At 40.9% G+C, this 17,796-nt stretch overlaps 2 protein-coding genes across 2 annotated transcripts in view; one reads left to right on the top strand and one right to left on the bottom strand.

The window, feature by feature from the left end:
• The window catches only part of immp2l (inner mitochondrial membrane peptidase subunit 2), a 154,196-nt gene that overhangs the window by 118,882 nt on the left and 17,518 nt on the right, over positions 1–17,796 (top strand). The window lies entirely within an intron of this gene.
• On the bottom strand, positions 7,041–10,045 carry LOC140349125 (leucine-rich repeat neuronal protein 3-like). The gene has a single exon (XM_072435352.1). The coding sequence runs from the start codon at positions 9,937–9,939 to the stop codon at positions 7,849–7,851; it is 2,091 nt and encodes a 696-aa protein (XP_072291453.1). The 5' UTR covers positions 9,940–10,045; the 3' UTR covers positions 7,041–7,848.

Here is a 17,796-nt window from a genome sequence, read left to right as displayed (position 1 = left end):
TTATTTATTAATTTATTTATATCATTAATTCATTAATTCATATTCCCCATTAGTCATTACTGCAGCACTCCTTGGGTCCACTAAACTATTCCTCCTCGACTTTGGAAACATCATGTAAATCAATAAATGTGATTATTCAGGTCACAGTGAGAACCAATAAAATATTAATCAATAAAAATTATTACGAATATTAAAATTATACGAAAGTATTTTTTGTTCAGTCTGTAGTTCAAAAAAATGTAAAGAACTCTATTTTGTCTGGCTGTTTTTGTCACATTTAACTTTAATTTCAGTTTCGTAAAGCGTGAGGAACAGTCACACGTCAGACCACGGGAATGAAAGAAAATAGATGAAAAAAGATTTCACTGTTGTTTTGTCACAGTCGCAGGAATAATCGTGAATAATCGATAAAACGCCATGTTTTTTCCTCACAATAATTATAACCCAAGAATTTGACAAGGCAGATTCACTAAATGCACTTTTTCTGTTTGGCTTTGAACCAATAATGCGGTCGACGATGTGTTGATCATGTTTTTTGGCCGACCTGTTGTCACTGGTTTCCATGGTAAACAGTCCAGGCAAAGCAATAACACCCGTAATTAGCGCTGTGCTCAATATATCGATATCGTTTGGGACTTCTTGGCAATACGTGTATCGATACAGAGATACATATCGTGATGCGCTTAACATGAAGTCATTTGAAATTTCCGCATTCTACACTTCTGAACCTACGGCTGCATCTGAGGAGCTGAAAATGTGACTTCATCATGGGACAGTTGTATTTTGATATTGAGGACAGTGTGAACGTGAAATTCTAAAGCATTTTGTTATTCTACTTACCGTATTTTCCGGATTATAAGTCGCACCTTTTTTCATAGTTCTGGCCGGGGTGCGACTTATACTCCAGAGCAACTTATATGTGATATTATTTGTTATTTAGACACTGGCAACCGCAAGAGGGCACTTTAGGCTCTAAGTGATGTGTCATGTAGCTGAAGGTGTTATTATTTTAAATTACATTTCAAGCTGAAATGTCTGTTCTTCGTCTTGGATTTTATCAAATACATTTCCCCAAAAAATTCAAAAATTCTTCTCTATTATGCATTTTTTGGCTGGTGTGACTTATATTCCGGTGCGACTTATAGTCCGGAAAATACGGTAATCAAAACATTATTTTAGTAAACTTTTAATACCAGTTTGAGGGGATATTCATGAATCAGGAAGTGTAAAGTATCAAGTTCCGAGTATCGCGTTCGTATTGTATTGTGAGGTACTAGGCAATACTCAGCCCGACCTGTAAAGAACCTGACAAAATGTGTGCTGAATATTTAACGTATTATCTCAAATCAAATCTTATTCACATTCACGCTCAGGAAAATCTAAGTAATTCCTTCCTCCAAAGTCGATCTCTCTCTGTTACACACAAACTCGGCATGACTCCTCGTTGAACTTAACCGCTGACACTACATTATGTCAGTCCTTTGAGATCCTCCGTCTCTGATCTGCCGACTCCATCACGGGGTTTTTGTTCCTCAAACGGATCCGAGCGCTTCTCCTCTTCTTCCCCCGATATCCCGGCGTAAGAGCGTCCGCTTTCTCCCATCTCGACTGCGGGCGGAGCGTCGCTTATCTCGCCGCTCGGGGCGCCATTCCTGTCGGCTTCGCTCGTTACTTCGACGCTTTAAAGTCAGATACGTCGGGAGTGATATCCGCTGCGTTAACTTTGACTTTTAGGTTCGAGCGAGATGGTTTTAATCAAACAGAAGTGCTGTTTGGGATGAAGAATGGTCTCACTTTGCCTGAGGTTATAGAAGTAAAATATTAAGTTTAAGTTGAATCTCAAAGTAAGATTCATGCATCATTCTTCCATTATTAGTCCAACTTGCCTACTCGTCTCCATGGAGATCTTATCGCTGCACTGGCTCCCTGTGGCTCAAAGAATATACTTTAAAGCAGCTCTGCTTGTGTACAAGTCTCTCCATGGCCTAGCACCAAAGTACATCTTGGGCATGTTAGTGCCATATGAACCATCTCAGCCTCTGAGGACCTCAGGGACCGGCCTCCTGCTGGTGCCAGAGTCAGGACTAAACATGGACCGGCCTCCTGCTGGTGCCAGAGTCAGGACTAAACATGGACCGGCCTCCTGCTGGTGCCAGAGTCAGGACTAAACATGGACCGGCCTCCTGCTGGTGCCCAGAGTCAGGACTAAACATGGACCGGCCTCCTGCTGGTGCCAGAGTCAGGACTAAACATGGACCGGCCTCCTGCTGGTGCCAGAGTCAGGACTAAACATGGACCGGCCTCCTGCTGGTGCCAGAGTCAGGACTAAACATGGGCCGGCCTCCTGCTGGTGCCAGAGTCAGGACTAAACATGGACCGGCCTCCTGCTGGTGCCAGAGTCAGGACTAAACATGGACCGGCCTCCTGCTGGTGCCAGAGTCAGGACTAAACATGGACCGGCCTCCTGCTGGTGCCAGAGTCAGGACTAAACATGGACCGGCCTCCTGCTGGTGCAAGAGTCAGGACTAAACATGGACCGGCCTCCTGCTGGTGCCAGAGTCAGGACTAAACATGGACCGGCCTCCTGCTGGTGCCAGAGTCAGGACTAAACATGGACCGGCCTCCTGCTGGTGCCCAGAGTCAGGACTAAACATGGTCCGGCCTCCTGCTGGTGCCAGAGTCAGGACTAAACATGGACCGGCCTCCTGCTGGTGCCAGAGTCAGGACTAAACACTATATTTCTGTTTCTGTAATTTCTTTGTGATTTTATTGCATTTTTCCTGCTGTGTGAAGCCCTTTGCCTTGCTGTGCCTGAAACGTTCTGCAGTATGCCATTAAACTTATGTCGCTGTCCAGATGATGGGTATAAATGTGTGGAGAGATTCACAGTAAGAATGCATGTTTTTCAAGATGTTTTTAGCATTACAAAACTTAAATTAATCAAAAATAGATTAATTTAATGCCATATTGTGAACCATTTCAGGCAAAGCAGCTGACAGATCCCTCACCAGAAATTTTACATAGTATAGTTTCATTTTTAGTTTAAAATTATTGTATTATTCAAAATGTATTATGTATTAATAATCATACCTAGTCGACCTTTCTCTGGACTTTACAGACTCTAAAACACACATGAAAAACTTTTATATTACAAAGTTGATAAGTTGGTTGATTTTGTATTTAAAAAAACAATCTCAATGTGCAACAGAAACTACTTAAATAAACGTTTGTGGCGGCCCTATCTGACATTTCTTGTTTTAATCTAGTTCAGTGCACGTTTTAACAAGTCCAGGAGCTTGAGACTGTGTATTTCTAAATGTCTGTAGAAGTCTAAACTGCTGTGTAAGCAGGTTTTACTCATTGTCACACTACAAATAGTTTTTCGTTGAAGTTATTTTAGATACAGCAATCTATTTACGGCAATGTAGAAGAGCTGCTTTATCTGCCACTGTTCTACAACGACAAGCATAAACACTGACTTCAGGAGTTATATTGTACCAAATACAGACACAAAGACTTGAAGAAGAATAAAATCATCCAAGGGCCTAAAGTTGTATAAATATCAAGAATGCTAACGGTAGCTACGAGCTAAATGCTACCGCGATGCTAGTGTCTCCTGCTGTGCGTTAACATCAGAACGGTCTGTTTACTTTTCTAGTAATGCCAATTCAACAAACTCCATTAAGACAGTTAGAGGTGCGACAAAAAACTCTAACATTATTTATTGCGTTAAAAAAATTTTTTACAATAATTCCTTTACCACCAAATTGTGCAGAAAATAGCTATTTATCCTTGATGTTCTTAGATTGTTGTTATTTTCACATACAACAAAGTGCAATTCTACAATAGACGTTTAAACATGGAACTTGTTCATAATTTAAAAGCAAATTCTAATAATTGTGGTGTTATTGTTAATTGCAATTATTTTGGTCATGATGATCGTGATATTCTGTATCGTAGTTGTGACTCGACATGAATTAGGTGTGCTTGAAAAACACATAATTCACCAGGAAACGGATTAAAATTGGGGAAAAGTAGCGTTTTCTATTGAATCAACAGAGTTTTGACCCAATATGACTCGTCGCCGACTGTAACAACATCACCTAAACCTGTTACCTTTGCTGATTGTGACTTTTCGAAATGGGAGGATGGTTGTGAGTCGCTGTGATTATGTGGCTGTTCTGCTCTATGCTCATTCTTCATAATTGCTGTTTTTGGTGCTTGTTCAGCTTCGGCTCACCCGGGCCTCTTGGTTTAATTTTGCTGCCAGTTTGTGGGAAAGCTGCACTCGGACCACCACGTCGTCTGAGCAAATCCCCCCTTGGGCGAGCTGCGTGTCCCTGCGGTGCCGTCTAATAAAATGTTTGTACCGTCCGACCGGATTGAGTAACTTTTGATGTTCTTTCTCACAAATTGGACCTTAAATGCTAAATAAGAAGCGTAGATCTGTTTCCATCGCAATGAAAGTCACAAAGTACTTTAATATTTGTAAAAGTACTTGAATATTTGTAAAAGTACTTGAATATTTTTAAAAGTACTTGAATATTTGTGTGAACCAAAGATCTCTGTATAATTAGCAGCAAACACTTGATTTCTTCATTACTTTAGTTGTAATATGTCTTGTAAGGAACATTTTATTAGGGCAATCGACTAGTCAGCAATTATTTTTCTATTGACTTTTTAAATACATTGTCAACCAATTAAAACTGGAAATATGGCGACTGAAAGCTTCTTTGATGAGAATATTTGCGAAGAAATTGGATTATTCATGAAAATCTGAAATTGTTTGAACATTTTTGCCACTGTCTTGAATAAAGTAAAATAAATTACGTATTTTTGAATGTGTTTTAGAGTCTGTACAAATAGAGTCTGTCTAAATAACAATTAGGATTACCATATTTTCCGGACCATAAGTCGCACCTTTTTCATAGTTTTGGCTGGGGTGCGACTTATACTTATATTTATACTTATATACTTATACTTATACTCCGGAGCGACTTATATGTGACACTATTTGTTATTTTCCCACTTGCAACCGCATTTCATACTCCAGTGCAACTCATATGTTTTTTTCTTCTCTATTATGGATTTTTTTTATGGTGCGATTTATAGTCCGGAAAATACGGTATCAAAATATGACAACAATTATTTTATTTATAGTTAAGCAGTCATGATTAAGCGTTGTAGTCCTCAACATTAAAGCTCTAAAAAGTCAGTAGAACAGCATGAGGCGATACAAGTCACATAAATCCCTTTAGTTTGCTGAGCTGTCCCTGCCGCTGTTCTTTAAATTACTGTAATCCCAATTCTTGCTGACCTGTTCGCTCTGCTCTGCTAATGGGTCATATTTGAGCTCCCCGGGGCCGTGATGAATGAGTGCGGCGCTGTAAAAGCCGCTGTCCGTGGTGCTGAAATGCGCCTGATCTATGACGAGACGCGGCTGATGAATGCGCCCCGTCAGTCCGAACGTGAAGCCGATTCATCTCCGCGCATCAGGTTTGTGTTCGGAATGTGTATCGGGTTTTTGAGGAATAGTGCAATACACACGGGACGACTAAAGGTGCAACGTGTGACTTTTGTGATGGAGAGTTCAACGCCTGCTTGTTCACGTTAAATCCACCCATCTATCTCCATGGAGACAAGCGGCTCACTGTAAGAATGCAAGATTTTGTTAATGTGTTCTTAAGAAAGGATGTCAAGATTATTTGGTTTGTCAATACCCTCAATAATTATAATAATCACAATATAATCGTAAAAAAGCAAAAATAAGTTATATTTCCATCTGTAAGTTATAGTTTAAAAAAAGTAAATGTGAATGTAAAACGCTTTTGTATGTTAACTTACTATTTTAAATGTTATACTTTTTTTAATTTTCGGTCAGTTGCAGTTTTATTGTTTTAAAACATGTGAGATGGGATTAAAGCGGCTTTGTTTGTTGCACTGTTTATTTTACATTCACTTATCACTTGTTAAAGAAGGAGACAAACTCTTTTTTCGTACTGAAACCGTACAGTTTGAAGCCTAAATTGTGCGTTCAAATATTGCAATATATTCATTTAATTTGAGCAAAGGAACTTTTTGTATTATTTGTGATGAATTTGTAGTTTTGAATTTTGAAAGTCAAAAGGGTTGGTCCAGGTTTAGTCTCAGCTTAGTCTTGTATTGTCCAGCTTTAGAGTCCTTCAGTCCAGTTACCTCAATACTGTTGATTATTGCGTTGAGTTATGTTTGAAAAATGTATATATGGATTGACGTCAAAATCATAAAAAGTTATATTCTTACTGTGTTAATATAGAAACTCCATGTTCACAATTGATTTGATTATTTGCTTATTATTATTATAATCATTAATTTTTGCCTAAGGATCAAATATTCTTTTATAGATTTAGAATGACTTTATTTGAACTTTGTAAAATGGAAGAGAGAAAAAAAATGCATACTTTAAACACATATAAAACATGTATATCCCATATATATATATATATATATATATATATATATATATATATATATATTAATAAAAAGTAGTTTTAAGTAGTATTTGATGTGCCTTTTTAAATTTTTCAATGTGTTTTTGTGTTAATATTTGTGACTTTGAAACAATGAAAAAATAGAAAAGTTAAATAAGACACACACGGTTTTAATGAAAAGTGTATTTTGTTCATAAAACTCTTTACAGGAGATTTATTGTACACTGCACTAACAAAGTTGTTCTGCCATTATCGAAAGGCTAAGTCGCACGACAAAATACCTCACAAAGTCCAGAAAAGAACTGGAGAAATGTGTGGAGATTTTTGCATTTTAACATTCATCAAAGCGGTAACAAATACAATCCTCGTAACACATTTATGGGATAGTTGTGCATTCTTCTTTCACCGCTGATTATAATCACAGCTAACGATTGATGACCTGTCAACAAAGAAATCAAGTACAAAAGATATAGCAATAATGTGTACAAATTGTTTAATACATTTCTATTGACAAAATATCCACGCTTCATGGTTAAAAAAAAAAAGAAAATGTCCAAAAAGAAATGTTAACAATAAAAGTTTCTGGGCTGGTCGGGTTCATTTTACAGTGGAACGCAAATCTTACAATGCGGTATAAAAACTAAACACAAAAAGGCTGCCAAAAGAGCTGATTGAATTAAAAATGAAAACAAACTAGGAGTGCTATCATTCAAATAAAGGTACAAGTGAAATGTATGCACTTTAGCGTTTCATTTCACAGTCCCTTTGTGCCGTACTAGAACCTCAACCATGACATTCAAAGGTTTTAGCCTATATCTGATTGGTTGCCATCAGCATCGGTTTAAAGAGAATACTTTCCTCCACGATTCCCCATCATTGATTATCTGATTTTTGGTTTCTTTGCCTATTATATCTTGATTTATTTTCCCAAAACACGACACAGAAGCTCAGCACAGCGGACTCAAGTGTCTGAGTCATTCATTTCCCTACATTTACATGACAAATAAACGCGAACAAAACTGTGAGACTTAGCCTTTCTGCAAACTAACATTGCTTTTTACTATTGAGTATAACACCGCGAAAGAAACGCCTTTTTGCAGACACCAAAATAGACCTGTGTTTAAATTGTTTTTCCACTTATGACCAGCAGCCATTTATCGATTATACTTCAAATATCTGTCGGCTTAAGCTTGCTATATTCACACAAAATACAAAATAGTATCTTTTAGCTGGTTATTTTACGTATAGGGATGTTCCTCGGTGCGACACGCCCCGTCGAGTGACTTTGAAAGCGGGCACGTTCAATGAAATCGTCCAGTGTCCGTCGCTCTCCATCGTTCTGTAATCCCAAAGTCGTTTTCCCTGGCAACGTCGCTCCTTACAAAGTGTCGTTCGACAAGTCTATTACCGTCGCCTTCACCTTGGCCCCACCGGGCGCGCTGAATTGGAGAAACAAACTGCAATCACTTTGAATGAGCAGAGTTTTGTCCGGCTCCTCTATTAGTTGTCTGTAAAATACCCGGGCGGACATGGAGGTGTACGTGACGGAGCAAGCCACGGCGACGACGACAAAAAGCACGGCACAAGTAGCCATTATGAGACCGTCCCGAGTCGCGGATTTAGCTTTCGAACGCGGCAGTTCCTCGGTTGTGACGTTGACGCAGTCTTTGCCGAATTCCGGTTGCGTCGCGACCACCTCGACGCATATCTGGTAGCGGGTTCCCGGTTTCAGCTGACGTATCCGGTACTCTTTAACGTCCGTCGGAAGCCTGGCAACGAAAGGCATGGAAAGGCGGGCGCTGTCCGACAAAATGGTCCAAGTAAGGCGCGAAAGCAAACCGCTAGCGCTCTCCCAAGAGATCGCGACCGAACGAGCTTGAATGGAAGTTACATAGGCGCGTACGGGTTGGGACTGCGGGCGCGCGATGAATCCATCCACCGATATTGTGACGGTTTTGAGGTCCGCGCCGACGAGATTGTGTGCCACGCAAGTGTAAGACCCGCTTTCAATTTCTGTTGCGTCGTAAATGTCGAACGTTCCCTCCGGATGCATGTAGTACTTCTCTGAAATACTCCCGGGAATTATTCGATCTCCAAGCGGCGTAACCCAGTAGATTTCCGGCTCGGGTTCGCCGAACGCCCGACAATGCAAAGAAACTGAACCGCCTTTGCTGATTTCTATTTGATTTGGAAGGCTGCCCGGTGATATTAGCGGTAAGCAGGTTTCGGTCATTTCTCTGAAGTGGACTTGGCGCACGTGCTGGCCTTGATATTCCGGGGGATCGACGCAAAACAAAGAGTCCGGCTCCATAAATCGAACCGCACTGTCGTTGGTGTTGACCCAACGGATGACGCAGTCGCAGCGAATCGGGTTGCTGTGCAAGCTAACCTCTCGCAGATTTGGAAGGGACTCGATGTTGCTGCGATGCAAAGCGCTGAGGGCGTTACTGTTTAGCATCAAAGTTTCCAATTTGGGGAGTTTGTTGAATGCCTTTGGGTGGATGTAGGATAATTTGGGGTTATTTGTTGCTTCAATTTTGGTTAATTCTGGCAAATTATTCAAAGCAAAACTGTCGATGGATATAAGTTCAGGCATGCTGTTAATGCCAAGTTCTTTTAAATGCACCATATCCATAAAGTCGCCTCTTTGAATCCTCTCAATGGGATTCTTGTTCAAATCTAAAAATTTCAGATTTTTAGCTTTGTTGAGGGCGGCACAGGGAACTCGCGTGAGCAAGTTATCAAAAAACGAAATGCTTTCCATGTTGTCCAGCCCCACCAAAACATTTTCGGCGACGTCAGTCAAATTCATTCGAGCTAGCACAAGGCTACGGAGGTTAGCGAGGAGCTTAAAATTCTCATCTGACAGCTCGAGAATGGGATTTTCTCCTAACATCAAAATCTCCAAGCTTGGCAGGTGTCTGAACCATTGGCCGTTGATGGTTTTGAGTCGATTGGAGTTGAGATGCAGCCTCACAAGACGGTCCAACCCCAAAAATGCATCTGAATTGATGGTAAAGATGAAATTGTGATTGATATAAAACTCTTGAAGGTTTGATAGCGTTGGTAAGCAGTTTCCCCCTAGCTCCTGGATCAGATTTTCCTCCAAATGCAGTGAGAGTAGCTGTGGTAGCGACCCTAAATGCACATCCCTCAGCGATGTAATGTTATTTTGCGACAGATCGATTTCAGTGATGTTCTCCAGGTAATCCAATGTGTCTACATTTGCAATGTCATTAGTTTGTAAAAGCAAGACTTGCGTTTCCAAGGGGAGTCCGTCTGGTAGGAAAGATAGCCCCAGATCGTTACAATCCACAGTCGTAGCCTCGACGTAAACTGCATTTGGAGAAAACCAAGGGCGGATTTCGCACCGGCACAACGCGGGGCAGTGGTGTTCAAAACTTAGAGTCAAACCAATTAAAGAAATCTTCGCCACAAAGCAAACTATTACAAAAACGACCTCCTTCATCTTGGCTGCTTCTTCGGAGCCTTGAAATTGGCCTGTGTGGAGTTAGCTGTTAGCGATGTTAGCTCCACGCATACATTGGGTAGAGCACGTAATCAGGAAAAATGTTGCACAGTCGCAATATATTTCACTGCTGTTTGATCCTTGCCAGATTTAACAAGCCGAGGTCATGTCGAAACTCTCTTCTTGGCAAAAAACGTCGTACCAAATGGAGTTAGCAGTTAGCGATAATAGCTTTGAAATGCATCCGTTACAATGAGGAAAGTTGATTACTTCTGATGAGATGGCGTCTGACAAAATGCTGCTTTTAAAATCTTGCCAAAACTCGCCGATGGTTGGTCTGTGCCAGTTTTCATATGAAGTTTAGCGCGTTGAAGACTTCATTGATGAACGAATCTCTTTGTTGTGTACCATTACCAACGGCCGTCCACGATGTCGCGTTCCATCTGCAAGAACGAGAACAAGAGAGAAAAACATTATTAAAATACATGGCTGCTCTGCATATGTGTCGCCATAGTGACATTTGCGATATTGAAACGTATTAAATCTTTTCCACCTCATTTCATTTTATTGCATTTCTAAAGAGCTGTCAAAAGTATAACTTATGATTAAATTGACCTGGGTTTATTATTTCTAAAGGTTGGGCGTCAGATTCAGCACTTTTGAGTCTTTAACGTCTTTGGGACATATTCTCTGACTGAAAAAATAAGTGAATTACAAGTGTTTAGTGTTTAAAGTAGGAGCAGAACCATTCTGTAAAGTACGAAATAGAATAGATGTCGATGTTCATGTCAATGTCCACGTTTATGTTTTAAAGCACACATACAATTTTAAAGTGCTGTACAGAAAAGTGCAATAACACATAAATGAAATAAATTTAAATACACATCAAGTTAATAAATAATAATGACTCAGCTCAGTTTGTGTTAAAAGGCCAGAGAGAAAAGATAGGTTTTTAAGATTTAAATCTTTGGTGGGACAATAACTCCTGCAAATAACAAGGAGCCAGACCTTTCAGAGACTTAAAAACCATGAGCAACATTTTAAATTGGATTCTCTGGATAACTGGGGGCCAATGCAGTGATGTCAGGACTGGATTCATGCGCTTGTGACGCAGAGAGAACAACAACAACAACAACAACAACAACAACTATTAACCGTTTTTACATGAATCTTTCTTAAATGTTTTAAAACGTATAAAAGTATAAGTGTGTGTACCGTGAAGAAAAGAGTATGTCCTTTACGGTAGTACCATTTCTCTTGGTTTTAATTGTATAACTTAACCAATACAACGACACAACAAATCCAGAATTTCAGGACTCAATCTGGTTTTAGCATGTTCCAAATTAAACGAGAACGAAACCAATTTAAATCATGTATAAATCAAGCCATAACCAAGACTTAATCTGGTCTAAACTTAGTCCAAACTAGACCAAACCAGGCCTAAATTGAGTTTTGCTTATGACTGAATGAAAAATAATGATGCATGCTTTTATGTTTGAGTTGTACTTTGTGAGTTTAAATTGTATTGTGATGTTATTCCTTAATTGTCCAGAAGTTCCCAAATCTAGATATGGACTAAATCTGGTCTACCTTTAATACGAATGGTACAAAGTTGAGACCAGACCGTTGACTCTCTGCGCTCTCTGCCAAAGGCGAACACAAACATTTTTCTCCCTCTGCACATAATAAAAACACCAATTGATTTGTTCTCCACCTGTAAACATTGACGGCATAAACTCGCTAATATATGCATGAAGTGTCATAGCAGCGGCGCGTCAACCACGACTCCCACACACTCCCACACACACACACACACACACTCCCACACACGCACACACTCCCACACACGCACACACACTCCCACACACACACACACTCCCACACACACACACACACACACTCCCACACACACACACACTCCCACACACGCACACACACTCCCACACACACACACACTCCCACACACACACACACACACTCCCACACACACACACACACTCCCACACACACACACACACACACTCCCACACACACACACACTCCCACACACTCCCACACACACACACACTCCCACACACACACTCCCACACACACACACACTCCCACACACACACACACACACACTCCCACACACACACACACTCCCACACACACGCACACACACTCCCACACACACACACACTCCCACACACACACACACACACACACTCCCACACACACACACACTCCCACACACTCCCACACACACACACACACTCCCACACACACACACACACTCTCCCACACACACACACACACTCCCACACACACACACACACTCCCACACACACACACACACTCCCACACACACACACACACACTCCCACACACACACACACACACACACTCCCACACACACACACACACACTCCCACACACACACACACTCCCACACACTCCCACACACACACACACTCCCACACACACACTCCCACACACACACACACTCCCACACACACACACACACACACACACACTCCCACACACACACACACTCCCACACACACGCACACACACTCCCACACACACACACACTCCCACACACACACACACACACTCCCACACACACACACACTCCCACACACTCCCACACACACACACACACTCCCACACACACACACACACTCTCCCACACACACACACACACTCCCACACACACACACACACTCCCACACACACACACACACTCCCACACACACACACACACATACACACTCCCACACACACACACACTCCCACACACACACACACACACACACACACACACTCCCACACACACACTCCCACACACACACTCCCACACACACACACACACTCCGTTTTAACGCTATCTCGCCATCCTAGCTTCACGTTGGCTTTTTGCTCTCAAGGTCAGAAATTAATCAAAACATCGATACGTGCCGCCGACATAAGCAAAGCGCCGTAGACCTGTCACCTGCCTCCACAAAACATCGATTCACAGCTTCATGAATAATGCAGAGGACACAGAAGCACGAGGCTGAGGTGGGCCGGGTGTACGAGGAGTGAGAGGAGGATACGGGGATTTTTGTTTTTGTTTACTTTTGGTTTTTATTTTAGAGGTTTGTTGTTTCGTTATTTTGTGGATAGTTATCAACCAAGAACAACAAAGGAATCCATATTAATGTAGAAATGAATTTAAGAAAAATTTAAGGATAAAGATTTAAGGAAAAAGTAATTATTTTCTGTTCATGGCTCCCAAAAAGGATGTATCAAACCAGAATCAAAATAATGTTTAATTGCCTAGAAACTTGCTTCAGTGAAACAATGAATATTAATAGTAAGAATATAAAAAACAGATCAAATAAAGCAGTGATTATTGTTGTGATCCAACACTGATGATTTTTGATGAGTTCTATATTCAAGTGCTTTGAAACGCTATAGACTCTTTTGTAGAAAATCATTCAGTTTCACCTGAAACCGATAAAACTCTCTAAAACAAAGCAAGACAGGCTATTATCAGGCGGTCCCTCCCGGTGGTCAGGGCTTACTCAGAGTAAGATAAAAATCCGAGTTCTCAGACTAGATCCACAGATTGAGAATGACTCTTGAGTCCAGATGATACAACTGAATCTTTTCTACAATGAAACACTCCTGGACGAATGAGGGATCATATAGACTCCAGACCAGCTTGAATTGATCCATAATCAAATATATATGACTAAAATATGAACAATGTATTTAAAAAAATTTCAACTATCAAATACATATTTTGGGTTTTTTAATTTTGAAAAATGGAAGGAAAAAAAACATTTCTGTTGGAATACCATATGATCGTGACTATCGTTATAATAAAAATATTGAGATATTCATTTTTGTCAGTTCTGCCCACCCCTAAATGCGAGATCAGTTCAATGCTATATTCTAAAACATTCCCACCTTAGTTTGGTGTGAGCTGGTAACAGTGGCATTTTACCACTACAAAAATACCTAAAAATGCTCACTAAAGGCCTTAGAGTCCTATTTAGCCGTAAACAGTCAGTTATAGTTTCCTAAAGCCCGTGCCCGAGTCTATTATGTGTGTGTGAGTGTATTGTATTTTGTTATATCTTTGTATTTTCGTAACATCTCAACCACTAATCCCCTCAGCACATTAGTTCAAACAGGCCTTTAGTGCTGCTCCGTCTCTTTTACTGATAAAACTATTTAGTGCTTCGGATTTTTTTCCGGGCCACTCAGTCCAGCCTAAACCACCAGGACTTCCCTAAGTGCTGACTATTGGCATCCGGCAAATGGACTGAAGCGGCCCCACTGTGAAATATTCATGCATTATCTACACGGTGGAGGAGTCAGGGGGCAGCTTTCATGCCTCTGCTGTCCCGATGTGGCAGGCGCTTTATAAAACGCTTCGGCTTCTCCATGTTTTATTCAGTATTCAGCTAATACACCAAGCCACGCGCTCGCTCATATTACACCACCGCAATTTTCCGTCATTTTATACATTTATACGCAGTGGTTTTTAGAGACGCTCGGTGTAATTGCACTGGAAAAGAATTTAAAGCGCCTGCCGGTGTTTTAAAAAGTCTACACTGTTAAACAAATGCTACCCGCTGTTATAGTCCAAAAAAATGTGCAAAGCTTTGGTCAAACAACTATTAATATTACATTTTTGTAATATATTCTCTCCTGTTGACTTTCATACAGCAAGAGCAGCGTCTAAAGATGAATAAAATGGCTAATTACATTGCCAAAGAAAGAATTAAAGAAGTTAAAACATACTCAAAATGTATCTGTAAACCATGACAGATCTAAACTAAATCTAGATCAGGGCTAAGGACAAAAACAGGTCTAAAACTATCAAGACTAATTGTGTTAAAGGAATACTAAGGACTAAACCCAGGTCTTAACTAGGTCGCAACCAGGACCCTAACCCTAAGTGTGCATTTGGTCTGGTCTGAGCTCAGTTTAGTAGACTTGGTTTGGTCCCGCTCTTGTCCAGGTCTACCTCCTGGTTTAGTCCCAGTTTAGTCCTGATGTAGACCGGGTTTGGTCCCGCTCTAGTCCAGGTTTACCTCAGGTTTAGTCCCAGTTTAGTCCTGATGTAGACCTGGTTTGGTCCTGCTCTCGTCTAGGTCTACCTCCAGGTTTACTCCCAGTTTAGTCCTGTTGTAGACCTGGTTTGGTCCCGCTCTAGTCCAGGTTTACCTCAGGTTTAGTCCCAGTTCAGTCCCAGTTTTGATTTGGTTTGAAGTTTGAATGCAGCCTAAAAGCCTCTCAAACCACTGAAACCTGGACTAAAATGGACCTAAATCAGCACGTACACAAGACTAAATATGGATTCAACTTCAACTAACCCCCGCCTGTAATTCCCTTTTGACAAACGCGCCCCACAGTTTGAAAATCTCTGCTGCTCTGGCTCGACTCGTCTGTGATTAACACTCCAATGTAAGTGCCCTTTCCCCGTTGTAAGTAATGGACCGTCCCTCGAGACAGTCCACCTAATGCCCTGCTAATCTAGATTAACCACTGCTGTCAGCGCCACCTTCACCTTTTCCTCGTGCCCTTGAGCAACCGGATGAGCAGCCAGCGTTGGTGACCCTCAGACTCCTGCCTCTTGACCTCCCCGCGGGTGAAAAGAAGAGGAGAAAACTGCCCCAGAAACCGGCCAATGTGAGTTCAAGGACGTTTTGTAGGGCTCCGTTTGCATCAGGTTTACTTTCGTCCGAAGCATGTGCGGTAAAATCAGATTATCACCCGATTTCTTGACCTTTACGGTTGTGTAAATGACATGCCAACTGCAGAACGTGATAAGACGGACGAGGATCAGAGAGAAACGATATCACTTGCACCAGATTTAGCTGTTTACATGCCATTTTAATCATCTCGCAAATTCAAAATGTGGTAATGGTCTTATTTTGAGCGCGCAACACCCCACTAACGCTGACATTTAGCAGATTCTTTTAAATCCAAATCCACTTTATTTACTGTATGTAGTGCATTTTATGAACAAAACAGAGACTTTAATGAGGAAAAAACAAATGCCATATTTTCTTTTCCCTGCTTAAGTTTTAAAAGCACACACTGGGATGCGAGCGGTGTCGGTTTTAGACAAATTGCGGGATCGGGCGTCGTTCAGAATCCACCGCTCGGACGTGTCGAGATTATGAGGAAAGACAGAAGAACATACACAAACGACAGCTGCTATTTTCTGCCTGAACAATTGGCAATCTCTTTAAACGAGGGACGGCAGATGACAAAGACAAACGGGTCCGTCCCACTGCCGGTGACAGGTGGAGATCTCGGCCGCACCTACCCGGCGGTTTCGTCTTTAATCACGACTCATTAACAGAAGAGGCTTTCTTTAATGACACCGCAGGGTGTGTTTATGTGTCATATTAATCTGAGACCAAATGGATTATCTTCAAATTGAGGTAATTTTTGGACATAAACATCGGCGTGTCTTAAACTAAAATAGGAGGAGCAGAATTGGATTGACAGTTTATTTATTTGCTTAAAAAGACCAATGTTTACTCTGAAATAGTTGTGTTGTTGCGTTTAAAGTATGTCGTAAATAACGGTACAGCTGCTGGAGTACTTACTAGGACATTCGTGTTGAGACATGCATGCTATTCATAAATCTAACCTACTTTTCTATCTTTTCTTTACTTTTTGAGAACAGCTGAATAGTTTTATATAGTTTTATTCTGATCTGACGTGTGGACTTTACACTTTCTCTGTATGTACAGTAGGTGCAGTTTTTTTATCAACTACAACCCTTTTGTCTACTTCCTGGTTTGCCTTATATCCTTTTTGCGCTAATAACTTGTCGTAATAAGATTATTTACAGCCCAAAACATCTCAGAACTTATGTCAAGCTGTTCTGTGAAGGTTAAAATACAGTTGCATAACATATTTGGATCATTTAAGTCAATAGTTGCTTATGTTTTAAGGAAACAAATTCTATTTTCAGTCTCTGCGCAGTCTTCTGTTTGGACTATGCCTTTTCTCTGTGTTTTTTTTGTGTCTTTTTTATTTCTACGTTCAAAAACCTACATTCAGAGTCACAAAATCCCAGGAAAACACGATCAGATCTACAATCAGATCTACAGTTTTACAATCATGACAAATAAAGCAATGTTTACCTTTATCATAGCGAGATATATGGACAAATAAATTCTCGTTTGGTAAATTTGCAAAGCTAAAACATTGCGTGTATTGTCCATCATGAAAACACATTTAAAAGGCGGAATATGGCAGTTTAAAAAGTGGGAAAACTAAACAAATTTGCTGTGTAATCTTTCAGAAAAGTGTGTAATTCGATATTTCTGCACATAATTTGACCTGATACTGAAATCCCAAACAAGACATTACAGAAAACCAATGCACCTTTTCATCCTCAACCATAAATGGAGACAAACTGTCACATGGGGCTGAACTGCGTGTACAAAATGCGATTACTGCTTTCAAATTCACCGTTTTATCGATGCGTCTCAATTGCACAAACCTGGCAACTCTCTTCTCCCCGGTTTCAATTGAATTCTCCGCCAGTGACTAAACGACATCCGGATAGCGTCAGCGCCGCGGCGATGTCAAATCCCCGTCGGTTCCTCCCAGTTTAACATGGATTTACTATTAAACCGGCGACTGAATTAGCTCCTCTCTCTCGTTTGTGACGCTGACGTTAGCATTCGCTCTAAAACACGCCCGGATGCATTGGTTTACCTGGTGTGAATGTGGACAACCAGTTTGACTCGAGGTTTGGGTCGATAATTAGTTTTTGTCTGTGGTGAATTTTGCATGTTTCTAAAGACTGTAGTCTGTAGACTGTAGTTGACTCCTGTTCCCGTGTAGAATTGAAAT

This window comes from Eucyclogobius newberryi, unplaced genomic scaffold, assembly GCF_026437365.1.
Source record: "Eucyclogobius newberryi isolate DKJ021-1_F unplaced genomic scaffold, fEucNew1.0.hap1 SCAF_7, whole genome shotgun sequence".
Lineage (NCBI taxonomy): Eukaryota > Metazoa > Chordata > Actinopteri > Gobiiformes > Gobiidae > Eucyclogobius > Eucyclogobius newberryi.
Note: the sequence above shows the minus strand (reverse complement) of the source record. Positions and strands in the feature narration are given on the sequence as shown.

Coding starts and splice junctions, on each gene's coding strand:
- LOC140349125 (XM_072435352.1), bottom strand. CDS start 9,939: ATGAAGGAGGTCGTTTTTGTAATAGTTTGCTTTGTGGCGAAGATTTCT.